Source organism: Betta splendens, chromosome 19 (genome assembly GCF_900634795.4).
Source record: "Betta splendens chromosome 19, fBetSpl5.4, whole genome shotgun sequence".
Classification (NCBI taxonomy): domain Eukaryota; kingdom Metazoa; phylum Chordata; class Actinopteri; order Anabantiformes; family Osphronemidae; genus Betta; species Betta splendens.
The window spans coordinates 6,804,846-6,832,645 of record NC_040898.2 but is presented as its reverse complement, the minus strand read 5'-3'; the positions used below and the strand labels follow the sequence as shown (position 1 = coordinate 6,832,645).

The following is a 27,800-nucleotide window of genomic DNA, read 5'->3' as shown; positions in this document are numbered from 1 at the left end:
GTCCCCCCCTCGCTCTGTTGGGAAGAGAAGAAAATAAACCTATTGCCGCTAACCAGGCTAGTTATGGAACCGAGCCCTAAACACTTATTTTGTCACCTGTGACTCACCGAGCGGTGCTTTTTCTGCATGCGGCGCCACGACGCGGGGGGGGAAAGCGCGGACGCCGTCTAATTTTGCTGCCCGTTCATTCCTTAAAAGTCAAGTTGAAGACGCAAGCCAGGAGGAGGTTTTATTAGCTAACCTATGTGCGAGCTAGCTAACTGGGCAAGCCGTAGCCTAGCACAGAAGCACTGGATGAACTTCGCATGGATTGACTGCTGCGAATGGGATAGTGCTCCGCTGCCGGACTGCAAGCTTTTTGAGGGCTGGGTCTGACACGTAGGAGTGCGTTGTTACTTCATAGACACGATCGCCTCAAGCCTTAAAATAGCTGCACACGCTGTTGATGTGGCGTGCGCCATCGGGTTATTGATTTGGGAATCCACTGGCAAGCTAACAGGATACTAGCCACCTCTCTCGCCTCCCCGCTTTGTGGTCGCAGGCCACTGACTGAAAAGCATTCATCACTGGCCGGGTGATGAGAAGGCTGGCTTGATGGCAGCTAATTATTTATTGAGGAGAAGCAATTGGATACAACTAAACAAACAAGCCATGGGCTTGATTTAAACCTCGCATCTAAGCAATTTAACTCATGCGCGGCCGTTTTGCCTGCTGGAGCTTTTTTCGTAGTCGGGATAGACGAGACAGACCAGAAGACGGCGGGATTATTCGGTGTTGATTGGAAAACGCACGAGAAGTTACTCCCGGAGATTTTATAGTCGAGGAAGTAGAATGTCTGCCGCAAAAGAAAACCCCTGCAGAAAATTTCAGGCGAACTTCTTTAACAAAAGTAAATGTCAAAACTGCTTCAAACCGAGGGAGCTGCATCTATTGACGGATCAGGATTTGACACAGGTAAGATTAAAAAAGAAATAAAATACTTTTTTTCCCACAGCTAATTTAAGACCTCCCTAATTCAAAGTTAATATAATTCACTTATGAAACTGCTGCTGCCACATTTTGGAAAATGGGAAATAGTTATTGGCGGAGAGCTTTGTAACCAGCTAATCAAGTCCTTTGAGTAAATCTGAGTGACAGATGTGTTGCGTTACTTGTCCTTTTATCTGCTACATTTCATCTGTAATGACAGGAGGATGTTTGTCAAAGTCACAGACCTAATTGTATATGGTAAAATCAGCCTCAAGCTACCACCGCCACCCCCCACCCCCCACCCCCCAAATGTTGTTGTAACAGATTAGAGAAAGTAAAGTTTGCTAGAATCAAACTAACAGACTTTGCTTTTCATTTATGGTTCAGAAATTCATGTAACCCACAGCTGCTATTTGTTTTACTATGGACCCCCGGGCAGACTAGCAGTCACTATGTGGAGGTTAACGTCAACTCAAGTGATGACCATAAGTGATGCTCCACATGGCTGTGAAGGTCATATTATAAGCATCTTTTATCAGTTGTTCTTTGTCGCTCTCAATATTGTCAGTTTAGTCTCTGTTGTGTTCTGGAATAGAACCAATTTACTGCAGCTGATGGGCTCTTGAATGTATTCTGGGAGCCAAACAACAATGTCAGCATCGTATTCCCACCTCAGTGTGTGGGGGCACATGCTTGCTCTCTTGTTTTCTAGAGGGTATCTCTTGCTGTGCTGGATTTATTGCAGGTTAACCCTTTAAATGCACAACTCCTGAGTCAGGCTAGAAAGCTGGTTACATCACTTCCTCTAATCTCTCTTTGACCTTGCTCACACTCTGTCCCACAGTCGTTATGACGATACTCACAAGCAAAGCAGCAACACAGGCTTACTGCCCCAGCCGTTTCAATTCATGCACTATCAGTTGTCGTCGTCTCAGTCGCCCGCAGGCTTTTTGAAAGCCTCTCCAGTCTGTCACTTATCCGCGCTGTTAGCTGGCAGCTCAGTTGCACAAGCAGGTTTTATAGAGATTCAATATGAGCAGTCCTTAAGCTAGTTACTGCTATGCACCAGGTCATTATTGGCCTAAAGCTGTATTATGTAACAGGTGAGGGTTAGGCTTTGTAAAGTGTTCCAAGTGTTAACAAACTGAAAGGAAGGGGATAAACTCAATAGCCCAGTGAAATGACAGCTCTGGTACAGCTGTGTAATCATGTTAGAACACCATGAGTAGGTCATTTAGTTAAGCGAATTTGAGCCCCAAATTAAATGCATGATATTCAGGCCTTGAAGGGCGCTATATACTGTGAATACAACTTTGAAACAGATAGCCCACATGGAAAAGTCATGCAGAGGGATCAGAGCTAGATGTCGGAAGGACAGTATCCAGTATAAACAATGTCTTTGTTCAGCACGACTTGAGTAAAAGGTGACGTGGGGGAGGGGCTGCTGCTGAAGCCCCCAGTGATTTTTTTAATTTCTGTTTGAGTGAATTCTTATTTCCCCAGTAGTTTCAGTTCTGTTGTCAAATGTTTGACGCAGCTACATGAATTGTTATCCCTTCGAGAGCCAAGTTAATCTGGCCTGGCTGTTTCTCCCTGGTGAAGAGAAAGACAATCGCAGTTTGTTGGAGAGAAGTGGTGGTAGGAGGCAGGACAATGATGGAGCATCCAGCCAGACTGAACTTTATGAGTAAGTGGGGGAACTGTAGAAAGTCGGGCTGGGATGCGATGACGCTTTAAGGAGTGGGAACAGGAGTCAGGGAGAGAAAGGAAGCGTGGGGTGGGGAAACGAGTGGGGTTCCCACAGGGCCGCTGCTCAACATCCCCTTGTTGGATAGAGTGGATACAGTGAAGAGTTAACCTTTACACAGCTTATAGCTTTAACACGTTCCAAATGTTTCAGTGCATTTATGGGCTGTCTTGAAATGGTTCTCATTGCTCAAGGAGAGCCGCTATCACTTCAACCTAACTAGACTAATTTAAGCTTCCTGTGTTCATAACTCAGCCAGCGTTTGTTTGAGAGGGACTAATAATTAGGATCACTGTTCGAATAACATGACTTTTACAGCAGTGTCTGATCAAACTGCACGCAAATAAAATGAAGCTAGCAAATCTACTTTCACCTTTGCCATTTTACTTTACATTAATCCATCTCATATACTATAGTAGTTCAGCCTTTCGTAAATACTTTGTGCGACAGCGAGGAAGCAAAGCCAACTTTCTGTCATCTGCTTGCACACTAATTCATTTCCCATGACTCCACAACCCATCACAGTGTGTTATGTAATTAATGATATAATTATGTTTATGTTGTGCCAACTGAGTTGTCTGGCTGTTGGAAGGTTTGAACTAGGTAGTACACAAACTAGTGTTAAATTGCAGTTAATAGTTTTACACGGCATACCATGAGGGTGAAGAGTAGTGGCTTCTCGTCCTATGGTCTAATGAGCATTGATTTTAGCCACTTGGTGGGGTTTTCACTGCTGGATTAGTGGAGGTGAAGTTTGTGCCATTGTGCGTTTTCTGTAAGTGTGCGAGCATATGTGTGTCTGTTATTATTTTTATGAGCTTTAGAAAACAGCTGCTCCGTGTTTACCTCTCCTCACAAAGTGTTCTCTCTAGAGCTTCTTAATCTGTCTATTTCTGTGCTGGACAGAGCATTAGTACTATTTCCATTCGACAAACTACTAGATTGATTTGACTCACGTTGGCCCTCTATCATATTTATTTTTAATGGATTCAGCTCATCAGAACCACATGACACGTCTATACATGCATCAGCAAGGCACATATAGATTTCTGGCAGGCAAGCAGTGGCATGGAGCAGCAGCAGGGCCGATATTAGAACAGCAGACTAATAATAAGATCCTTCTGTCTTCCGGCAGAGACGTTTTAGTTAAGGTTTGTGAGAGAGGTGGGGGAGTGAATGTTTAGAGCTGCCTTCTAATGGTTTGGACTTAGAGATTGTTAGCGTTGATGTAAGCACAGAGCAGTAGGTTTAAAGGGCCTATGGGCTAGTGCTTCGTGTTACAAAGGCGCCACGTTTATGCGCTTGCATGGCTTTTGAACCGTTGCCTCTGTAAAATGGGCACTTTGTGAGAGTCAGAATCATTTTTATGTACGTGTTTTCCACCATTTTGTTGTGTTTTCCACGAGTCTATCAGTCTGTCTACGCTTGTCATACCGGTCTCATCTGCTGCAGGAAAACAGGAAAAGAGAAGCACTCAAGCATGTCATCAAACCAAGCTGATTATACCAGAATGCTCTCTAACTGGTTGTGTTTAGCAGCACCATGTCCTGTGAGAACAGAGGAAACATCTGGACCCCAGAAGGCCCCTCTTTCTCTCATATTTACACCATGCCCCCCCTAATTTGCACTTGGTTTCAGTTTTAATGATTATCTTAATTGCTTTTTTCCCTTCTTTCTCTCTCATTTGCAGGCTAAACCTATTTATGGTGGATGGCTGTGTTTGGCCCCTGAAGGAACTGACTTTGATAATCCTATGCACAGATCTCGGGTAAGAGCATGTCTATAGGCCCATATGTTTGCATGTAATATAGCTATTATACTATTTGATTTTATGTTCCTGTTGATTAATATTATCATAAAAAGGGGTTTATTTAATTTGCTAGTTCAAAGTTGTTCATAATGAGCACAAAGTTATTCTGGGTGTGATTCATTAAACCTCCTCCTTTTTGTGATATTTCAAAATTTTCTTCAAACAGAAATGGCAGCGAAGATTCTTTGTTCTGTACGAGCATGGCTGTCTGCGCTTTGCCCTGGATGAATCGGTGAGTAGCACATCGCAGGCTTCTGCCCCTGCCCTATCCCAGGCCAGTTGACCTTAATACTGAATGAATGCAACATCTTTACATTCAAATAAGCCTGTACTGTAAAGGCCAGAAGTGCTGCTGCATAATGAGGCCTACATTTGGATTTATAAAATCAAGAATACTTTGGCCACTTTAAAGCCATAACACAAACAAGCAAAAACTCTCTTGCACCACAGACATGTTTGCTGTGGGTATGAAAACAGCTGATGCTCTGTTGATAAAGATTTTCTCCTCTCTGGCAGTTTTTTTTTGATGCACTTTGCTGATTACCATACAGCCCCAACACGTTTTAATGCCACCATTCCACTTACAAGTAGCCTAAATCTGTCAAATGCAGCTCTTTTGCAAAGTAATGTTTCAAACTAATTAAACTATTGGTTGCCAAACAGAATTTTAAACTTTATGTTTGACTCCTTAAAGCATGCAGCGAATGACAAGAAAATGACCGGTGCCCACTAGAAGATTGTGCTTGTAGTGGTAGTTTGACATGGGTGACCTAATCTCTACTGAGTGATCAGAATCGAGCTTGGAGTACTTCGCTGTGGGTAACGCACTTTGTGCCAGTCAGAATTATGCAGACACTCATATTAAGAAGCTACACCAGGATTTTTAGCCGTGTCCGTTAGAGATCCACGACTGTGAAGCAAAAGCAGATGAGCCAATTGTGTGGGAGCACATCCAGTCCTCTGTGTGGAGGACAGTCGTTTGAAGTCACATTTGGTGAATCTCTTTGTGTTGCCAGTGATGACAAAGGGAGGAAACTTGCGTGTTGCGTTTGGTGAGTGCGTGTGCGTGTTTCCACTGTGTAATGTGTTTCCAGTGACACCCAGGCTGCTGTGCAGTTGTGTTTTCCTCTCATTGTAAGAGCTATTCCAAAACTGTCTGCCTCATTGTCCTTTGCTCTTTTCATCTCCTTCACAAAGCAGGAAAAGTGGGTCATGGAAATGACTTCTTTGTGCTCTAGCCTAAGGGTAGGAACTCTCCTAAACCTTGCAGCTGATAACACACCATTTTCATTCTTGATCTCATCCAACTCATCATTGTTTACAAAGTGTCTCAAGCCACCAGTGGAGGGCAGATATGATCCGTTTGAGGTCATTGTTGAGGTAAATGCTTTTATACAATGGAAGAAAAACATATCGCTAAATTAAAAAAAAAACAGCTCCAGACAGATTCTGATTCATCTACGAATTTGCCAATGACATAAAAGATTCCATGCAAGTCTTTGTTTCCATGTATTCATGAAGTTATGTAGAAAAATGAGTCTAGGGAGTACATGCTTATACGAGATTGAGTATGATAAGAAAAGTTAATCAAGAGGCCTTTCACTGTACTCAACAGTACAGATTGTACAATTAACAAAGCACTTAAATCAAACAGTTTTTCCTAAACACTTGAATTGTCTCCAAGAGCTACATCAAGGCAGTGATGACATTGCTGCTATTTTTTGCCCAGTAGACAGCACAGTGCTATCTGAAGCAATGGCCTCTTAAAGCCAAACTATTTTCACCATGAGGGAAAGATGCTCTCCCGTCTAAATTCCTCCCTCAATGCCCTTATTTGGTGAACTGCACTGAGCCTTCAGCCCCAGGACCATAGAGAGGGAGAAGCAAAGGCAGCCGTGGCCCCCAAAAACCACAGCGAAAACGTCAGATATGCCCCAAACCCAGACATTCCATGCACGGTCTGCCACAATCAAGCGCCCGACCTGATAATTGAACAGTTATATTTAGGAACGGTTTGCTAACTACTTACATGGCATCAAATTATTGGAAAGACATTTTCTTCCAGAAAAGAATTGTTCAGACCACCCTGAAAGCTCGAGGGTCAAAAGTTCAAAGTCCATGAGAACGTGCTGACAGTGGTGCCAGGAATTAACTGTTTTCTTTCTTTTTCTGCAGCTTTTTTTTAATACTCACTGGTTGTAGACAGTGTTAGAAGAAGCTACACTGATGGTTCCCGTCTGAGAGAGGTTTTGAAAGGGTAATGTGTCTGGAAACATGAAGCACATAAAAGAGTGGTCCAGTCTCCAGAGCATCCTGTGGTGGACTTGCCTTTGGCTCAGCCTGTGAAAGACTCTTGGAGAGTTGATTGTTTATGGACTGGGTGGACAACCGTTATTTTTTTTCCCTGTTATTTTTTTTATTTAGTTTAGACAATTTATTGTCGAACCATAAAAAGGTTGTAGCACAAACTTGTCCGTCTCTATATTGTTTTAGTTTTCGTACTTGTGTTTCAAAGCCTGTCGTGTCAGCCTCAGGACCTAAGATCGCAGAAGCAGTCTGTGAGGAGAAACATTTAATAATGCCCCCTAGTGAATCTAAAAATAGTGAGCCCCATGGCAGGCCGACACAATTGGAGGATATTGAATTTGTGTAAAAATCAAACCAACAACAATTCAGTTGGGGTTGAATGGTAGCCTTGGCAGATACATCTCCTTTGTTTTGGTGCCAGCAGCAGAGAACAGTTTCCAGGCAACAAGTTGCTTTGCCACTTTTCAGCACTGAGACCTGTAAGAGTCTAGAAATCCCCACCGAACAGCAACACACACACACACACACACACACAGACTCATCACTGGCATTGTGCCACGTTGTCTTTTGTTTGTGTTCGGACTAGTTTTTGTCTCAGAAGAGACTCTTCAAATAGAAGAAGATCCAGGATTAATGTGAAAGTCCAAAACTTGAAAATATATTCCATTCATTTTGCTCTTATGGAAAAGAAAGAAGGTCTCATCTTCATTTTGAGAATCTTCAGTTGATGGACTAATCAGTTAATAAACAAATGTCAGTAGCTTTTTATTAGTCTTTACAGTTGGTCGTGCAAGTTTAGCGAGTAGCTCACTACTACGTACTACTACTACTAATTCAATTACTTTTTTTTTTATAATGGAGAAATTGCTACTGCAGCGTCTGAGTTCTGAATGTGACACAGTATAATTCCCATATTTGGCAGCTCCCAGGGGTTTACAGGCAGATCTTAATAAAGCTGGATCTGTGTTCAGTGGCCTTAAAAGGAGCTGGAATGAGACCCAGCACCTGTTTTACATCTGTAGCAGGCATAACCCAGCAAAGCCTGATAACAAAGCCACAGGATTCAGAGCAGACCCAGAGAAAGTTTGCAGAGGAAGCTTGGGGGATTTCGGTGCTGTGATGTTAACAAGACGATAACTTGTCAGGTTCAAATGACAATCCAGTAAACCTACATCAATGTACCAATTGTGACCCAGTTGCTTGGAATTATTCAGAATCCTTCTAGTAGTTCCACTGCTAAAAGAATCTTCCTAAAAGTCCTAAATTAAGGTTCTGATTTCTTACTATGTGGATGTGTCAGTGTGGAGCTGCTTTCCTAAGCAGACACAACCCACACATGAAGCAACTTGAACCCTGCATCCAATCCCTATCATCTCTTATCACTTACTGCACTACAGTTGAAAGGATTTGCCTAGTTACTATTGTGAGCTAATGATAAAGCACAGTGTGCGCACAGTGTTGGCTGATATGCCCTAAAATCCACCTCTGATAATATAAGACAGATGAAGAACTAAAAGGAAAAAGCTGCTTCTGTGGAAAACTGCAGACATGTTTCCCCTCGTATTTTAAATTCTTCAAACTGCTATAATCTAAATGATATCTTTTTAGTTCTGTGGTCTAATATGAAACCACAGCAGAAGATGGACATGAATAAAATCAGTCACTCAATCCATATGTTTTCCACAATTGTTATTTTTATGCTCTGTTTAATTGAACTTGTCTGCTTCGTGTTTATAGTGTTATGGTATTGTATATTTGTTTTCATTTTGGTTATTCTTGTTGCTGTTTTCAGTTATTTTAAGTTAGATTTGCTATTATACAATATAAAATAATTAAAATGCTTTTCTTGTAGCCAAGCACGTTGCCTCAGGGCACGGTAAACATGAACAGCTGTACAGACGTCATTGATGCTGAGCCCAAGACAGGCCAGAAGAACTCCTTGTGCATCATCACCCCTGACCAAGAGTACTTCATCAGAGGCGAGAATAAGGAGATCATCAATGGGTAAGCTGCCTTCTTGACCATAGAAGCAATAAGACAATGTACACAATTGTGAATCACATTTATTTTTTTTAGGTGGAGTGATCAGCTGATCGTATACCCCCGAACCAACAAACAGAACCAGAAGAAGAAACGCAAGGTAGAGCCTACAACTTCCCAGGTGAGCCCTTGCGTCACACGCAAACAGTTGTCTTCACTCGTCTTATTCAACCTCCCCGTGTTTTATCTCGTGTAACTGACTCGCACGCTTCCCTTCAGGAGCCAGGCCCAGCCAAGGTAGCGGTAACGGGTTCTGGTATCCCTGAGGCTGAGAAAGTTCCAGACTCCAGCTCCATAATCTGGCAGGAAGAGTTGAACCAGAGAGAGGCTGATGGGGCCGCAGTCTGGGCTGTTACTGAACTCCCTCCAGGTTCCCCTGCAGGTAAGAAGGAAGAAAACATGTTGTTTCACATCTGGGCAAATTCAATGGTGCCAAAAACTTAATTTATTGTAATTTAGGACAAAAACAACAACAGATTATTATGTTGGAGAACTACATAAAAATACTACACAAATCTGATCCAGGGTGTATTAAATGATTATTTGCATTCAACTACATGTTTGCAACCATCTGCTTGTCTTGTCCAGGTGAATGTGGGCCTTTGAGTCAGAGCTCTGATGCCAGTTCGGTTAATGGTGACGAGGTGGACCGGGGTAGCCTGGCGCTGCACGCCTCGGTTCCCCAGGCATCTAGCGACCTGCTCTCACCTACGGGCTCCTGCTCCAGCCTAGGAGGTGTCCCACGGTGCCTCTCTCCTGCCCCCAGCGATCCCTTCCCCTCAGGCAGCTCCTTGCTCTCCAATGGCTCCCACATCAGCGGCTCAGTAAGCTCGCTGGACTCGGATGCCAGCGGTAGCACAGTGACCAGCACTGACAGTCACCCAGCTTCCCAGAGAGGTAGCCACTCCTATAGCCACCAGGACACGCCAAGATCCAGGCGCTTAGAGGCTGAGGCCAGGAAGGCGGAGAGGAGGAGCCGGTTCAGGAGCCCAGACAGGCAGCAGAGGGAGGCTGTTCTCAGCCCCGAGAGGAGGTCAGTATTCAACGGTCACTTCCACCATTTTCTGTTGTTGGGTGCCCTGCATAAGGGCTGGATACCTATCAGAATGTATGCAGCAGAAGCTAAGATTTATTTTGCAAAGGTATAGCTTCAAAATGCCACAGACTACGTTCTACACCTCTTTTGTCAGTAAAAAGGTTCATGTGTAGGGAGTCTTCCTTTTGACCCTCATCTTCTGTGCAACAGTCACATTAGACTACCAGATGATGTTTGGGTCATGTCATTATGTACACATAAACGTCACAACCTATCAGACTAAACAGGCCCATTTTTACTGATCTAGGATCTTTTTCCTTCTGCTGAGGCTTAAATTAAACAAGAACGCATTAACACAGAGGTCAGGCTGCAGAGGAAATGGTATTCTTAGCCTCACTGACATGTAAGGAATTTAATCAGTGTCTCACTTATCCTGATGAACCAGGTTAGTAGACTTCTTTCTTGGAATTTCTGCTCTGTGCTACCGACACTGGTCTGGAAATACTTGAGCCACTAGCTTATCCTTTTAAAGTCATTTACACACACACACACACACACACACACACACACACACACACACACACACACACCCTCCACTAACGTACAAAGCTTTTGATGAGTGCAGTCTTGCAGTATTGTTTTTGTCTTGTAAAGAAAACAGGCTGTGTTTGGTCAAACAAGGACACTGGCATTTCTGCATTTATTACATCTATTCTTTACATGTCTGTGAAAATTATGTGTGTGTCTAAAAATCCTATCTGGGTTAGATTTTTAATAATCTGTAAAAATAGGCTGTATAAACATGCAGTAATCCACCTCACAGCCCCTGTGCTGTTGGCTAAGTGGGCTCATATACACACCATAGATGGCAACATTTGAAACAAACAAGTGGGAGAAGTGGGGGTGGGTCATCTTTTTTTCCCTCAGAGCCAGCTTCCTGCTCCATCCCTCCATCCAAACTGGGCATGAAAGGAAAATGGGAGGACTATCCGCACAAACACATTACTGAACCACTGTTCATTTGATCCACTTTGCTATTTAACTAAGCAGACACTCTCCACAGACCATTTGATATCTACAGAAGTTAATATCGAATCTTGGATTCAACCTCTTTCAGGCACATACTTTATAACGTTTGTTTTCCCATGCAAAGCATCAGAATAATTCTTAGTTACAAAGTGCGATTGTAAAATGATTTCAGACAGCTAAAAAGATATGAACATACTGTATCATTACAGATCTACTTAGATTTCAAAAATTTTTATTTTTTAAGGACCATACTGGAACTACACACATTAATGCAATTACTCACAGCTTCTTGCTTTTATATAACTTCATAGGCTGACATGGGTTGTGGTTTAGATTGTGGAGTACAAGCATTGAGCTCTTCCAAGATGAATGTTGCTGGTGTGGCTGCTTCTGAACTGGTCTTTGAGGTCATTGACCAAGAAAGCCGCCCTTGTTCACAAAGTAATATCATTAAAGAGAGGCTCAAATTTGCCCAAAATCATTAGCAGCTCCCCTGGGGGTTTGCAGGCAGACTTTTGTTTGGATACACGGGAGTCCCAATGCCCCAGAGTATGTAGCAACTTGGACCTGAACATAATCCTATTGAGTATCCATAGTGGGGAGCTCAAGGTTCATGTTGTGTTTGAAAACCTTGTCATTTAGATTAGCAGGAACATTTTGCTGTAGAAGACCCCCCCCCCCCAGAGGCATAAGCCAACCTAGTTAGGAACTAGTATTATTGATGTTCAGTTGTGAATCAGAAAAGATAAATGCACTAATAATAATCTTTGACACAAGCCTAGTGGCTTTTATTAGCATCAGTACTGTAAATACTAAATTGACTGCTTGTTTATCTTCACTGTGTGCATCTTTATGTTGCCTGTACAGTCGCTCCGGTGTCATTGAGAAGCTTGAGGCCCTGGAACTGGAGAATGCAGAGAAAATGGAGGTGGAGGAGTCGGGGAGGAGTGGAGCCAGACAGGGTCGAAGTGAGCACAGGCGCTTCCACCTAGAGGTAACACTGCTACACACGTGTGTCTGTTCAGTCTAACACTGTCGCCATTTACACTTTACATTGTACAGCCATTTACAATAGTTGCTTTGGAACTTGTAAACATTGGTATTAAACCACATCACAAGGCAGAAAAGATGTGATCTCAGATTCAGTTTGACCAGCGTGGTTTTCCTTTATCTGTTTTTTATTTTTTACTGTAGTTCAGTCCACTACAACCCCTCCTGTTTTTCCTTCACCCTAGCCCCCTTCCCTCCATCTCTCTCATTCTGTCCTGCCTTTGTTTTGGTTGTAGGTCAGAGGTCAGTAGTGTGTGCTGTATTCATTTCCAGTTTCCATTCTGTGGTGGGATTCCCCTGGTGATTATGCTTCCCTTTCCCACCCCAGCCCTCTGTGTGCAGATAGAACGGCCCAAAGACCTAACACATTGATACACACAGCCACAGTTGGACATTGTTAAAACTTATGTTTTTGTCCTTGTCCAAGACCTTTGGCATACATGAAATTAAAGGGCTCGAACAGATATAATGGACACTAAGAAGCTGCTGCATTTTGTGCCTTACCCAGTCATAATCTGTTAGTCTTAAGATCAAGAATTTACAGTACAGGAAGTCAAGTTGTATACAGTAAATGTTCTGTGATTGAGTTTCTTAAGTTGACTCCACACAAAAAGCTGGTGTTTTAAGCTTATATTTGTTTGAATTTCGATGTAGACCCACTCATTCAATTTACATTTACACAGGAATAAAAACAATGTATGGTGACTTATATATGTTTGTGTTTATCTAGGAGCAGAGGCATGATGTGGCTGAGGGTCTGGATTTTCCCTCCACCCTGCCCCCTCTGAGGAGGGCAAAGTCCCTTGACAGAAGAACCACTGAGTCAGTCATGACGGTGAGTGTTTACTCTTGGCTTGGTTTGTAAAACATCCTTGGCAACGACCAGGGTTCGTCTGGAAGGCATCTGCCGTAACTCTCAAAAGCATATAAACACAAGTCACCTACATGTTCTTACAGATGAAATTATTTTTCCTTGTCACCAAACTGTGCTTGTTATTAGTTTATAAAGAGAAAATCTCCATGGAAGATGCTCTTGGCCAGATGTATTTGTTAATAAATATCCACAGCCATCATCCTTTGGCTGTCTTTATGTTTTCTGTACTATTTATACTTGTATCTCGGTTGTGCTTGTACTCGCATCACAAATACCACATTACTCTTTATTGGTCTGATATTGTACAAGAGGACTATGGGTGCGGTTTTTCAAGATGATTGATTCAAGAACATGATTTTTTTTAAATTATAATCTAAATTTTCTTGATAAAGTGTTTAATAAATAAATGACAGCCAAATACTTCTGACTAAGGTTAGTGTGTTTGTCTGTGGTCCAGAAGACAAAGCCTTCCCTGTTTCTACTAAGCTACAGGATCCAGGGTTAGCATCCGTGTTTGGTCTTTAGCAGGGAGTTCACAGGCTTGTTGTTGTAGCTAAGAGGCTGGATTCAGTTAAATGACAGGTTAAGGAGAATTAAACATTGAGAAAGGTTTCTGGAGAGGGGCTTAGATGGCAGATTGAAATATATAAAAACCCTTGAGAAAATATATTCTCACAAAGTACTTTTTAGTGCCTTCAGGGTTGCTTTCTTAATTTATTTTTTTTAGAAGACTTGCTATCGGTGTATTTTTTGAATGATGATTGAAATGTTTCTCTGGTCTTGGGGTGGTGGTACCACGGTATGGATGTCGTAGGCCAAACCCTCCATGCTGCAGGGTGCAGGGCTGCCCCTTCCTCCCCAACTGCTCACCAGGTTAAACTCAATCTGCTCCCTCTCCCTGTCCGCAGACTTTGCCCACTGTGTATATTCATCACACCCATTGTGTGCCGTGATTGGGAAAGAGTGATGTGTGCTTGCTCGCGTGTGTGTTTGTGTGTGCTCGCATTCAACCCACTGCTTCCTTAGGTCACTCTTCACATGTGTGTCAGCGTTTTTTCCCCCACTGGGTGATCACATCAGACTAGAACAGTACTAAGCACTGGGGTTCTGCATCTTCAGCTGCAGGAGCACAAAACTAGAGCAAGTATGGCAGAAGTTGTCCCTAGCCAGTGGGCCTTTAAACAGTCTGGTCCTTGGTTCTTACTTGTCTGAGCCAATGCTGGGGTCAACTTCTTCCGTTAGCTAATTGAGTGAGCATGTGTATCTGCAAACCATTACATTTTATGGACTGACAACATTGCCATTGTCATTTGAGAGCTGGCTTTTAGCTACTTTAAACTGGAAAGTTGTTGTTTAAACTGTTTTGTCTAATGTAATTTGAAGATATCTACTGTTATATGGTCACTGAAAAGGTTTGTCTTTAGCTGCTTCTAAATCATTGAGCATGTTTCTGGTACAGATTTTATTCTCACATTACTTTAAGATGGTTTTCTCAATGTGGTTTCTTTTGTTGTTGTTTTTTATTTTAGCCAGATTTGCTGAACTTCAAGAAAGGTTGGATGGTGAAACTGGATGAACAAGGACAGGTACTCTACTCAGATTAAAGGAATTAAGTGAAAACAAAGGGTTTAGCAAATAGACAGATTAACATGTTGAACACATGATGCTTTTATGAGAAACCTGTCTATTAAAGGATTGTTCAAAAAGCCAACCGAATCACTCTGAATGACTGTAACATTCTATGGCCTTTGCAGAGGTGTGGTCAGACTTTGATGTTGTATCTTCAATGGACTTAAAAGACGAGGGTGGAGTCAGGTTTAAAATACGCATGTACTTCATATGTAGACAGAAAACCATGCTACCATGTTGAGCAGGTTTAGTTGACGGACGGAGTTGGCTGTTCAATGTGGGAATGCAGTTTAATTTCCCTACACTTTCAGTACTTTAGATGCTACTTCTTAGGGTGTTATCTTCTACCCCAGCTTACTCTGTTCTCTGTCATGTTGTAGTGGAAGAAGTACTGGTTTGTTCTGACAGATCACAGCCTGAGATACTACAAGGATTCAATTGCAGAGGAGGTGAGCTTACTGCGTTTATTTCATTATCAGTTTATCATACCAGTATAAATATGGCACAATACTTGATGTTTGCCCTGTTACTTTGTGTTTTATCAGGCTTCTGATTTGGATGGTGAAATTGACCTGACTTCCTGCTCCAATGTAACCGAATATCAGGCTCAGCGCAACTATGGTTTCCAAATACATGTAAGAGTCTTCACTCGGTTGCCTTTTTGAAAAAATGGTTGTCTTTGTATGTTGATTTGTTGATATTGCAGCAAATAGGTTTGCACATTTTCATAAAACTTATACATTTTGTAAGCAAATGTTAAAGAAACTTGTTTTTAAGTGTCATAATAATAAACTGTATCACCCATTTGTATTAAGATTGTCATGTTGAACATGACAAATGTTCAATCAATAAATTAATCCAAACGTGATTCACAATGGTCTAATACATGCAAAACTGTGTAAATATTTAGACCCAGGAAGGAGTGCATACTCTGTCAGCCATGACAGCAGGTATACGCAGGAATTGGATCCAAGCAGTCATGAAGAACATCAGACCTTCCACTGCCCCTGATGTGGCAAGGTTGGTACATTCTCCTCACAAGTTTGACTTCTATTTGCATGTATTATGTTTATGTACATGGAAATATGACAAAACATTCCTGTTGTACTGACCCTTTGTACACAGTGTTCTTAGATTTGAGTGCAGTTTTGATCATAGAACACCTTTTCTCTGCTTTCCAGCTCAACGGAGGATCATGGCACCTTCTCTCCTTTAGAAGGCCTTATTAGACCAGATGTTACCCAAGAATCCCCATCATCCGAGGCCTCGTCTGTAGAGAGAGAATCTACACCGGGGGTCATAAAAAGCCGGGCACGTGAACGTAGGCGAGAAGGGCGCTCTAAGACATTTGACTGGGCAGAGTTCAGGCCCATCGCTCAAGCGCTGGCTCAACAGCGGGCACAGGAGGCAGAGAACCTCCACACAGACTTAGGAGACCTCGAGTGGAGCAGGAGAAGGGAAGAGAGGCGGAAGAGGTATGAGTCCGTGACCAGCTCATCGGCAGAGCTCACGTCTGGTAAAGGAGGAGGGAGATCAGACTGTGAGAGTGGAGAGGTCGATTCATTAGGTCCCACATCTTTGGAGAAGAATCAGAGGGTGGAGGAGGTGATTGAACAACACTGGCGACAGGTGGAGAAGACGCCCATACGTGAGGAAAGAAGAGTGCCTCTGCCCACCCCGGTGCACTCCGGAGATACTGCAGAGCTGGAACACCTACTGGAGAATTACAAGCAAGGGGTACATTTGCTATTAAATATAGTGTCTTTTAGCTATTAATCACAAAGCTACTTTGCTAAATGTAAACAGTGTTAGGTTTATTAGATTAGTGCACACACTTTGAATAAAGCATTACTTAAACTAATTAAACATTTTCTGGCTGCTCCTGCAGATAGAAGACCTGAAGGCACAGTTGGAGAGCTGTCACCAGCAGCTCCTTGACTCCAACAAGCACAAGCACGAGCTTGAGCTCCAGCTTAGAACAGCTCTGGACAGAGAGCAAGATGTCCGAACAGGTTACATCTCACCGGTAAGTTGTTGACGGAAACTAGCTTTAATGCTAATTTCAGCAGTATTTTCTCTCCATCATGTAACATTCTGTGCATGTTTTACCGTAAAAAAAACTCCAAACTGACACTGAAGGAACAACGTGGCTACAGATATGTGCCTTTGCATGAGTTCATTGCATGTGAATAAAACATTGAGATATTAATACTAAATTGGCTTCTACTAGTTAATCTCTTTGCTCTGTGTCATAGTACTTTACAATATCTGAACTCATGCTAGCAGCTACTTCAGTACTGATCATGGATTAAAATATAACAGGTCATTGTTTGCTCATATGACTTGTAAAGGGTTATTTCACTCTAAATGGAAAACGAGGATGAATATTCTGTCATGTTCTGCACGATTGTTTTATAATTCTACAATAAGATAAGTTAGGCTGAAAAATTTATATGAATAATTAATTGATTAATCACATTTTCACAATTACTCAAATGAAAGAGCGATACTCTAAGCAATGTGCTTGTACTTTTTCTTAATATTTGCACTTACCATTGACATTTGTGAGTGTACCTATCTATTAAAAATGGTAATTTATAAAAGGAACACCAGTTGTTTATAAATTTAAGTAGTAGCTTTGCCACTAAATACATTATTATAGTTATTTAGGTTCCTTTTATGTTCATTTACAGTGATATTATCCTTCATCACCATTGTCTATATCGCTTTACTCCTTGAAATGTTCGACTCAACATGTCTGAATAATAATCTCCTGGCTTGTTGTCTACTTATTTGCATGGATGACAGATTCTTATTTCCTATTAACTGCTGTTATCCATTCGTTGTTCAGTCAACAAACAATGAATCTAGTTGAATGGTAGCTGTTTGGTGTTGAATGAATTTCAGTGCTTGTGTGATACTGAATGGATGGATATGGAAGTGTGTGAACTCTAGATTATTTATTTAGTTTAATGGTTTACAAATATTGCATCACATTGTGACTATTGAATATGGTATGGATCTTTTTCTCATGATTTATAATAGTTTAAAAACTTGTTTTGTAAATATAAGTTAGATAAATAACAAGGAATTATTTCCACACAGAAAAGTCTTGCTTTGGTGTGAGACGTGAACATGCAGTTGAGAACCTTTTTGAAATGTTTGTAGGACCTGGTATGCCTTCCATTCTTGAGTACACCACTCAACTGAAACTAATATTGCAGTACTTACCACATGAAGTAACCTTTAACCTTTTAATGTGCATGCTCTGTTGTGATTCACTAACTTCAGCCATTGAATCTCTTTGCTTTGCTTTTATTTTACATCATATCACCTAATGATTTTAATCACTGTTGGTTTAAATAATTTGGGATTACCATATGGGATGTATAATTATAATGTAACTATTTAAAATTAGAGCCAAATTATTGGGTAGATAATGCTCAGAATTATTAGCAAGCTTTGTGTCTCCCCTGCAGTGTGTTAACAAACTGTCTGGTCCCCTTTTCTAAGCTGGAGCACCCTTTGGTTCTAGGGGCTGATGTGACGCCCCAGACGAAGAGGCCCGAACTGGTTAGTTCTCAAGCACAGAGTTTAACAAAGAAGTACAAGGAGACAAAAGAGCTCCTAAAACTGCAAGAGCTGAAAAAGCGCAATATGCAGGCACAGCTTGGCCTCTCGCTTTCTCACCTCCCCATCAAGGAACCTTACTTCTCTGACCCCGAAAAACAAACCTTTCTGGAGGTACCTTCCCCCGAACCTGTTCAAAGAACTGTTACCTTCTTACTCCAGGACAGCGCAGAAGCAATTCAAGAACTAGAAGACGTGATAACTGGTACCCCTCTCACTTTAACAGAATTGGGAAAAGTGTTGAAGTGCCATAGTTGTACTCAAGAAACGGAGAAGTATGAACTTGAGAAGCTCTTGGAGACCTGGAAGTACCAGCAGGAAACAGAAAATGAGATGATAAAAAAGAGTCTAGCCAGGGCAGGAGAAAGTATCCGTGAATATGAAGCTCGCCTCCTCACCATGGAGGATTTGCTGGGGGGGGTTCAAAAACACAAAAGTCTCTATGGCCCCCTCTCAAAAATTGAAAACCATTCAGAGACAAATGAAATTACAATTGCAATGCTGTCTCAGAAGGCTGAACTTCTAACGAATGAAAATGGGGCATTACAGCAACGATATCAAGAGATAATGAACCAGCTGACTGAAGCCGACAGAGAAATAGACAGATTGAAAGCTGAGCTGAACAGCCAGCAGGGCAACAAACAGCCTCATATGGTGATGGAGGAGCTGAAAAGACTGAAGACTGAACTAGCTGAAAACCAAGCTAGTGCCATAGACAGGGAATATTATGAAAGGGAGCTGAATGAGAAATCCTTGAGACTCCATGAAGCTCTTGTTACATTAGAGGAACTTGGCAATACCCTTAAGGACACTGAGAAGAAGCTGCAGCTGAAAGACGCCACCCTTAAAGGTCTTGGGTTCCAGACGTATTATGAGGATGAGGAGTTACACCCTGAAAAAGATCAATTAAAAGAGCTGCTGGAGGCCTTGCAAGCAAAGCTGCTTGAAAACGAGGCAAAGCTTCAGTCTGCAGAGCAACGTTGTGTGGAATTGAAAGTCCGAAACGATGAACTAAGTGCACTAAACCAGAAGTCTGAGGAAGTTGTTAGAGAAAAGCTAGCAGAAGCAGAAAATGAAACAAGAATGCTGCAAGAAAAGTTAGAAATGAAGACTGGTAGCATTGAAAGGACAATTAGTGAGACTATTGAGGCAAGAGACAAGCAGGTTGATACAAAAGGACTTAAAATGCAAGTAGTAGAAGAGATTGATAAGAGGTCTGAGGCAGTTACTCAGGTTGTAAAGATGTTGGCAAGAGTAGATATTAATATAGAGAGAATGCTAAGTAATTTAAAAAGCACTTTATTTGATTTTTTGAGAGGAGAGTCAGTTTTTGTGAGTCAGAAAGACAAGAGTTTGATAGTGGAGGCAGAATTTTGGAGCCATCTGTTGAGCACCAATGAAGCACAACAGGATGAAAACTGGTATAGACATTGCAAAGAGGTGGCTGAAGAGATGATTGCACAGAAGCGCTTGATGTTGTTGATTAGTGGGATGTGTCCACAAGCAGAGGTTGAAAGTGAGATAGTAACTGAGACTGATTTCACCTACATGTACAGCTGGCTCACTAACAATACAAACGCTATCATTTTTGGCAAGCTAACGAAGACCTTGGAGGAAAAGTCAAATCTGTTGAAGCAAATTGCTTCCAGTGTGAAACTGGACGAAAACGAGAAGCTTCTCTCTTTAGTCCTAGCAGGTTTTTGTCTTGGTCAAGAACAGAAGCCGTCTTCAGAATATCTGCTCGAAGCCCTCAAAGAAACATGCATGTCTTATCTGACCATTAGGCTGAAGGTCCAGCATGAGGAAGAATTGAAGCGAAGCAAGAGTGAAAGCTCTGACTGTCCAAATTGCCCTAAATTAAGGGAAGAGATTTGTCATCTCCAGTCCAAACTAAAAGAACTTCAAAATGCATCTGAGACTTCTCTGAAAGCCTGCACAGGCCCACAAACCTTGATCCACATTGAAGGAGAACCAATCGATTCACTGGATAAAACTATTGAGCTTCAGGACATGATCGCGCAACATAGGAAGGAGCTTCGAGAAATCAAAGACAGCTACGAACAGGAAACTGAAGCATTACAGCAGGAACTCGCTAAAGCCGGCGAAACGCTGCGTCTACGCGCTGAAGAAAATGTGAAAGAGATTGACTCCTTGACTAACTGCATGGAGAACCTCAAGAAAAAGCATGAGATGGAAAGGGCAAACCTTATGGAGCGATTCAATCAGGAAATGGAGGAACTAAGAAGAATAATGAGTGCAGCAAGTCCTGAAAGGACCTCCGTGGACGAGGGCGGCGCCTCACAATACCCTGTGGCCCAAACCTCAACCCTGAAGGAGCGCATTCAAGAGCTGGTGACCCAGGTCTCGGTCATGACCGAAGAAATGAGACGGCGTGAAGAGTTGGGTGACATTACCACTCTACAGCTGAAATACGAGAAAGAGCTGGAAAACCTGAAGGTGGAAGCGCTCCTTGTCTTTGTCGTCCTCCATCTGTGATGCCTTGTGTTCCTTTGTTGCATTTCCAGATCCTCCTTCCTTCCCCAAATGCCCCTCTCCTTGCTCATCCCACTCTCTTCGTTCTGTTAATAACTTTGCTTCTTTGTTGCATGACACTAACCCCCTCTTAGGTTTATGTGATCACTAATGCTGCAGTTGGCAATGAGGAACCCATTTTGTCAGGTTTCATCACCGTTGCAGAATGTTCAATAATCGATAAAGTGAATTACGAGTAACAAAAAATATTAATTTGATTTGACTGAATTAATTTTCAATTACTGTTATGAAATGTGTTCCTCACTTAATAGTTCATTGTGCTTAACTCTGACTTAGCTTTGCTGCAGTTTGTGTTAAGGCAAAGAGGTGACCCTTGTTTTTAAGCTTTTGATTGATTTAGAATGACCAAAGCCAGTCTTTTATTTTAGATCTAATTGGGCCATGCTAATACTATTGTTAAGGGTCAGATCTCTTTTCCTGTTGTTGTTTCTACTAACAGTTTAGGTGCAATCCCCACACTCTGTCTCTGAATAACAGTTTTCAACTTCATCTCATTGTTGTTATACTTATTTAAATGGCTATATACTGGACAAATTGACAACTGTATCAACAACTGTATACGCTGATAAAGGTATTTAGGTGCAAAGCAGTTAGAAAAAGGCAGTAGTAGGCAGTTCTTGGCTCAAGTTACTTTGTCAAAATAAAATACATAGCTTTTAAAAATTTCCAGTGCAGTACAGGTAAAAGGAATTCCTGCATAGTTATGGCATTAGCCAAAATGTATTGATATAAGAACTATTAGCCTGGCTTGACACACTTGAGAAATGAAAATTGAGGGAAGAATGAGATCGGATCTTTCAAGCGTTCACCAGACTAAAACTTTAATTTAGCCATATAGTACTGCACCACCCCAAGCAGATTGGTTCATACTTGGTAAACAGTCTCTACACACTTAACCTGTTATTAACTGTGTAAAGATGCAGCTTTCGAACAAAGATGCAAGATGGAGATATGCCAAAATAGGTTACATGCAAAGTGTTTTAATAAGAAACTGTTTATTATTGGTTTATGTTTTTTGGTGATATACAATATTATATGTGGTAGTAGGATAAACAAAAATAGTTAGGTTGGTACACTTTGATGTGATCTGCCAAAATTTAGAGTCAATTTACATGACATTTACAGTAATGTAGTAGAAACTAATAGTCAGATTTGTGTTTTTTGGTCTGACTGTTGATTTGATGCTTAACAGTTGGTTTAACTTGCGTCTTAGCTAACCAGATAATCTGGTGTATCGGAGTAGTCGGTTCGTGTCAGGATGTCCCATGACCCAAGATATATTTAAACACAAAGATATATTGCACAACACGCTTCCGAATTAATGTGCTGCTTGATCTGCTGTCAGAGCAGGAAGTTTACATTTGCTCTTTGGGGGAGACTTTCCACCCTGTCACAGTGGGTTCATGCATGAGTGTTTTATCCTTATGAAAACACTCTGGACCATTTCCCCTGGTGGACTGAAGCAGAGAGACAGAACACAGGCCAGAGCACAGTGATGAACTAAATCTTTAGTTGAACTATTAGTGAATCGAGCAACGATGCAGGCCTGGGTTTTGGGTCGGCTGGTGAAAAGGCTACAGAAATCTATTCTTGTGGTAATTTGCACTGTAGTTATAACATCAGTGCGTTGATTGTATCTGAAGGTGTATTAATGAGTCTTATCTTAGGATAGAATGGCATACAAATTTATTAATCCCACAATGGGGAATTTTTTGGCCAAGTCTTGATCCCCCTTTCTCCTTATCAGCCAAAGATGCTATCTTGACAAGCTGCCCCCTCTGTTCAATAAGTTTGGAATAGGCGTTTGCTAAGCATCGCTGTGAGTAGGAAATGGCGATTATATGCTTTCGTTTCTCATTGTCTGTGCATTTCTTCAGTGTATTGTTACCCTGCCATTCCCAAATTCTTGTACTCACACAGGCTCAACTTGCTCGTGGCTAACAAGCTGTAGCTTGCAAGCTACTTGCTGCAATTCGATGGATGCTTTACTCTGGTTTCAGAACGTATTTACGACCCTGTAGTTTGCACACTTTGTTGAGAGTTCCATCAAATTGGATGGGAAGTGTCATCCTCAGATCTTTGCACTCTTCTAAAGTTATTCTAAAGCTGCTCAAGTTTAAACTTCAAATAATTCTAAATCAATCTATAGGTTGAACCATCATTTCAGTTTTAGATCACATTTATGCTGGACAAGGTGTTGTTTTGTTCAGTTCATTCTTCCCTCAGCTCTGACCTGTAAAGATTTATCTGACCATTGTAAAGAAGGATCAATCTAAAACACAGTGTGCATTAACTTAAGGGTTCTCTTTTACATTGAAGCCACTGTATGTTTGTCTTGTTTTAATGTGGTCGGCAGGAGCTTTGAAGTTGTGTGGAGCTGACCCTTGAGCTCACACTTGCATGGGTGCACTGTGCTTTCCTTTGACACAGGCTACCTGTGAGAGGGGCTTTGCTGCCATGGAGGAGTCTCATCAGAAGGTGATAGACGAGCTGCAGAGGAAACACCAGAGAGAGCTGGAGAACCTTAAGGACGAAAAAGAAAGGCTACTGGCAGAGGAGACAGCAGCCACAATTGCTGGTAAATGAATTATAAGAAAACGTTTTCCATTATTTAAGTATTATAATGCATTCAGGATTTACATGCGGAGTCCATAAATATAAAGCAAAACGTTCATACTGGTGCTCAAAAACTTTTTTGCCTGTCATCAGCAATTGAAGCGATGAAAAACGCCCATCGGACAGAGTTGGAGAAGGAGCTGGAGAAGGCTCGCAAGGCCAACAGCAACACAGAGAACGCAGACATAGAGGAGATCCGCAGGCAGCATGAGTACGTTTTCCCTCACATGAGCGGGATCACAATGTGTGAAATGCTACATAAAAAGATCAGTGCTACATTTCCCTACCTGTGATAGGATCTGTGCTAGGCAAACAGATGTTTTCTGCTAGTATATTATATCGTATTAAGCCAGTGCAGTTATTTGCTTAATTCAGATATGTTGGCTAATTTAGTTAGACTTTCCATTGCTATTAATCTCAGTGTAGCTGTAACTTCTGAGGATGACACTAGTCAGAAATACATTTTAGAGCTGTCGGGTTGACCTTGGATATACTAGGTATCCTATTCATGCAGATGTGTTACAAGACATGGTAAAATGCTCTCTATCCCTTGTGTGCTGTAGCAAGCATGTAAAAGTACATGTGTTAACAGTAAATCAATGTCAACCTATCTACTAATTCTTCTCTCCTTGCTTTTTAAATTTTTTTGTGGTGTGTGTATATATATTTTCTAATGTGCCACTCACTCAGCCAGGATAAAGGATCATTTGTTTGGCTTAGCTTCAGTGATGGAGGGCTGAAGAAAGGGATATCCAACATTGCTAAACCTAGAATCACAGACACTGGCCCAACCTACTGAGTCTTTGTTCTGGCCACACGTGTATGAAAATCAGCTGTTAGAGCAGAGCTAAGATGCTTCGATTCATTTGCACTCTTTTGCCCCTGAATCAACTCTGCAGTTATTATATTTTCCCTCAGTGTGACATTGTGTTGTGTTTCAGGGAGGAGCTGTGTTCGTTTCAGCGGGAGATCGAGGTGTTATCGGAGCAGTATTCCCAGAAGTGCCTAGAAAACGCCCATCTGGCCCAGGCACTCGAGGCTGAGAGGCAAGCCCTCAGGCAGTGTCAGAGAGAGAACCAGGAGCTCAATGCACACAACCAGGTGCAAACACGCTGCCCTGTCCTTCACTCTTACACACAACTTCCCTGTATACTAATATTTGAACATTGTGAAGGCACACCTGCCCAACTGCTCTAAGTTTGTTCTTTGTGGCATTTCCTAGGAGCTCAACAACCGTCTAGCAGCAGAGATCACAAAAATGCGTTCAATGACATCTGAGGAGGGAATGGACACTAGCACAATACAGGGAAAAGAACTCTATGAGTTAGAGGTAGGAATCAAGTGAATAATTGCTCAAGCAAACCACACTGAAACAGAGAAATTTAAAACACAAAAGCAGCTGTCCTCAGTCTCTCAATGGCCAGAAACCATGCTTCACAATCTCTTCTGTCAATTACTTGTGTTATAGGTGATGCTAAGGGTGAAGGAGTCTGAGGTCCAGTATTTGAAGCAGGAAATTAACTCATTGAAAGATGAACTCCAATCTGCTCAAAGAGTAAGCTTTATTTGTCTTTTCTTCCCATTCTTGTCTCCTGTGCCCCTTTTTAGAGCTAAGTGAAAACCGATACCTTTCGACTGAAGTTCTTAACTTGTGTTTTCAGGACAAGAAATATGCAACAGATAAGTATAAGGACATCTACACAGAGCTGAGCATCGTGAAGGCTAAAGCGGAGCGAGACCTGGGCCGCCTTAGAGACCAGCTGCAGCTGGCTCACGAGGCACTCGGGGAGCCTTCGCCGGAGCAGGTGGAGCGAGGGGGATATGGTAAGAAGACAGAGGATACATGCATAAATAGAATTCAATTCATGCAGGAACATGTTGGCAATTTTACCTGCAATGGCAGTAAGGTGTTTTGTTTGATTGTGTAAAATAATGATTTGAATTTGAATGATTCATATTTTTATTGAGGAATTTCTGTGATGAGTCTCATCATGTGGGAAGTAAATTAGCATAGTCTAGACCTTGTGTTTTACCTCAAACACATTTTCTCTCCTAGACATTATGAAGTCTAAAAGCAACCCTGACATCCTCAAGATGGCAGCCGCTGCAGCTAAACGCTCAGAACGCACCATGAGGTCAAAGGTCAGTGCTCAGTCAAGAGGCCAGTTAGGACTTAAACCAGTTGTTCATCCTAATGTTGGCATTAATTTGAGGATTTCAATGGCATCACCTTTTGCTACATTTTGCTTAAGCAGCAGCAGATTCAGCAATGACAGCATTCCCCCACGAAAGTTTAAAGTGACTTGCTGCCATCTACAGGTCACATTCAATGTTGCATGCAGCACAGTGTTAAATCATTTTCCCTGTTTCCATTGGCCTGAATTTTATTTATCCATTTTTGGCACCATCACAATTGCAGACGTTGGATTGTCTTTGCCTCACACTATAGTCCGTTAACTGTAACACACACTTACTGGTGTGTTTTCCACCTTCTACCCTCAGTCTGTGAGTCGTGACATGCCCTGGGACAGTTAGGGCTGCTGAGGACGTGTAGGCCTCCTCCCCCTTCTTTTAGGTAAACCGAACGAGAACTGACCCACAGGTGGCTTGAACGCATCCTCTTGCCCTCCACCCCTGATCCTCTCAAGAAAACTGAGTCACTACTTCACATTAGTATACACAGTTCTGCCACTCTACGGACGCATGAAAGTGAAGCACGAATGACATCAGCTTGAGGAGTGTGTCTGATACATCGCTGGGTTTTTAAAGAACTACTAACTGTTTATTTTTGCTTATTGGGTTGACATGAACTGTGGAGTCCCAAAGCCACAACAGTTTAGACAGATAAAATGTTAATACAGAAAGCAATATGAAAATCTATTTATTTCATTCTAAATACTTCAAACCTAGTACAAACAATATTTTAAACTTTTAAATGAATTCTTCCTAGTGAACTGACTGTACTGTAAGTGTTAAATCATTAGCTGCTAGCAGTTCAGCTCTTCACTAGTGACTCAGAACCTGAGTTGTTAATTCAGCTTAGCTGTGTAATATGTTATTTTCTAGTTAATGGCATTGAGACAGCCAAAGGAACTACTCGGTCTGATAAGTGTTTAAACACAAACACACAGTATCGATCTGTGTTCTACAGAGGCTGTGCCACTGAAAGGAAGAAAGTCATAATCAGTACTAAATGTTAGCAGCCAGGAAAAAAGCAGTTTCCAGGAAAATAATTAATTAATCATGATAAATTATTATCTTGTTTTCTTAGATACGTAGAACAAATTCAAATATGTAGTAATTTAGTGGCTTCTGTCAGTTTTGGGGCTCCATCCTGTACAGTGTGTTAGTGCATGCAGACAAATGTCATATGGTGTGTGGGCTCTCCTGATTTAATCACTGCGTGACAACAGATTTACACTCACAGGGGAAACACTGCATGTGCAGAAAGTGTACGTCACGTAAACATACAGTGAATTACATCAGCGTTGACGTGTTTTGTTTTGTTTTACTTCTAGAGCCTAAAGGAAGGGCTGACAGCGGAGCAGAGACTCCACCTGTTTGAAAACAAGGACACTAAGGAGTTCTGACAGTGATGCATCATGTCGACCTGCCTTGCTGCATGCTTAGAAGCCCACTAGATTTTAGCTCTGTATTTAGTAACACTACACACTGGCCACAAACACAGATCGTATATTATTACAAAAAAAAACGAAAACAAAAAAACACGACATGAAGCTTGAAATTCATGTCTAGAGTTTGCATTCCAATGCACTTCAGTTAACTGTGACATTTTTTTTGTTTTTGCTGCCATGTCTTACTGTAAATACTGTTTTTAATTGAGCATCTGTCATGCATACACTAAAACTGAGTGTGTAAGCTACTGTTTTAACTCCCTAGACTGTTGCTAGCCAGAAGGCATAAATGTGATGTTTAATGGTTATAGCACAACTACATATTGATCAGTGAGTAATAGTTGCATAACAAAAGCATAGGAATGGATCTGGCGTTCATGTCTGCATGTTATCGCGCCATCATGCCAGCACAGGTGGAAGCGTTGTCTGTGCAACAAGCTAAGTGCTCATCTGACTCAAACTACCATGTTGCTTTGCCACCTGAATATACATTAACATCATAGATGTTCTCTGTAGTCCTTGGATCGATTTGAGCTACTGATGGAAGGACAGCGTATTAATAAGATTCACTGACATATATATTTTTTTCTCACTCCAACCATTGGTTCAGCTGTATAGGAGTTGCTGGAGTTGGTTCATGTTTGTAGTCTTGTTCAGTGGCAGTTCCCTTTGTATTTATTTAAATGGCTGGGATTTTTCTTTCACGTTCCCATTCCTCTGTACTCTTATTGTAAATATAAAGCAAGTATACACCAAGTGACTACAGGTTTATTAGCAATAAATATTTTTGCACCCTTCGCAGCTCAAGTGTGTTTTAAAATTTCTAGTCTGTTTTCTGCTCTTGTACAATGAAATGAATGTTACCAACTTCTGAA

General features: G+C 41.6%; 1 protein-coding gene across 4 annotated transcripts; it reads left to right on the top strand.

The window, feature by feature from the left end:
* Window positions 1-27,722, top strand: mprip (myosin phosphatase Rho interacting protein). 4 transcript variants are annotated; one of them, XM_055504256.1, is made up of 25 exons: window positions 1-954; window positions 4,407-4,484; window positions 4,693-4,758; window positions 8,686-8,837; window positions 8,910-8,994; window positions 9,093-9,255; window positions 9,462-9,906; window positions 11,806-11,932; window positions 12,719-12,823; window positions 14,392-14,448; window positions 14,872-14,940; window positions 15,037-15,126; window positions 15,402-15,511; window positions 15,673-16,228; window positions 16,380-16,517; window positions 18,005-20,578; window positions 23,105-23,252; window positions 23,384-23,501; window positions 24,232-24,391; window positions 24,513-24,620; window positions 24,759-24,845; window positions 24,952-25,114; window positions 25,347-25,432; window positions 25,793-25,865; window positions 26,809-27,722. In XM_055504256.1, exons 1-24 carry the CDS (start codon window positions 832-834, stop codon window positions 25,823-25,825), a joined length of 5,841 nt encoding a protein of 1,946 aa, XP_055360231.1. In that variant the 5' UTR covers window positions 1-831; the 3' UTR covers window positions 25,826-25,865; window positions 26,809-27,722. The 4 variants fall into 4 exon arrangements, with proteins under 4 accessions (XP_055360231.1, XP_040924382.1, XP_055360232.1 ...); XM_041068448.2 differs by lacking the exon at window positions 25,793-25,865; XM_055504257.1 differs by lacking the exon at window positions 25,793-25,865 and having other exon boundaries at window positions 5-954; window positions 18,005-18,064.
* Window positions 27,723-27,800: the final 78 nt, after the last annotated feature.

Excerpts from the sequence above, each read along its gene's own strand:
- mprip (XM_041068448.2), top strand. The coding sequence starts at position 832 with ATGTCTGCCGCAAAAGAAAACCCCTGCAGAAAATTTCAGGCGAACTTC. Across the intron at positions 9,907-11,805 it reads GTTCTCAGCCCCGAGAGGAG|TCGCTCCGGTGTCATTGAGA; the intron begins GTCAGTATTCAA and ends TTGCCTGTACAG. Across the intron at positions 25,433-26,808 it reads AACGCACCATGAGGTCAAAG|AGCCTAAAGGAAGGGCTGAC; the intron begins GTCAGTGCTCAG and ends TTTTACTTCTAG.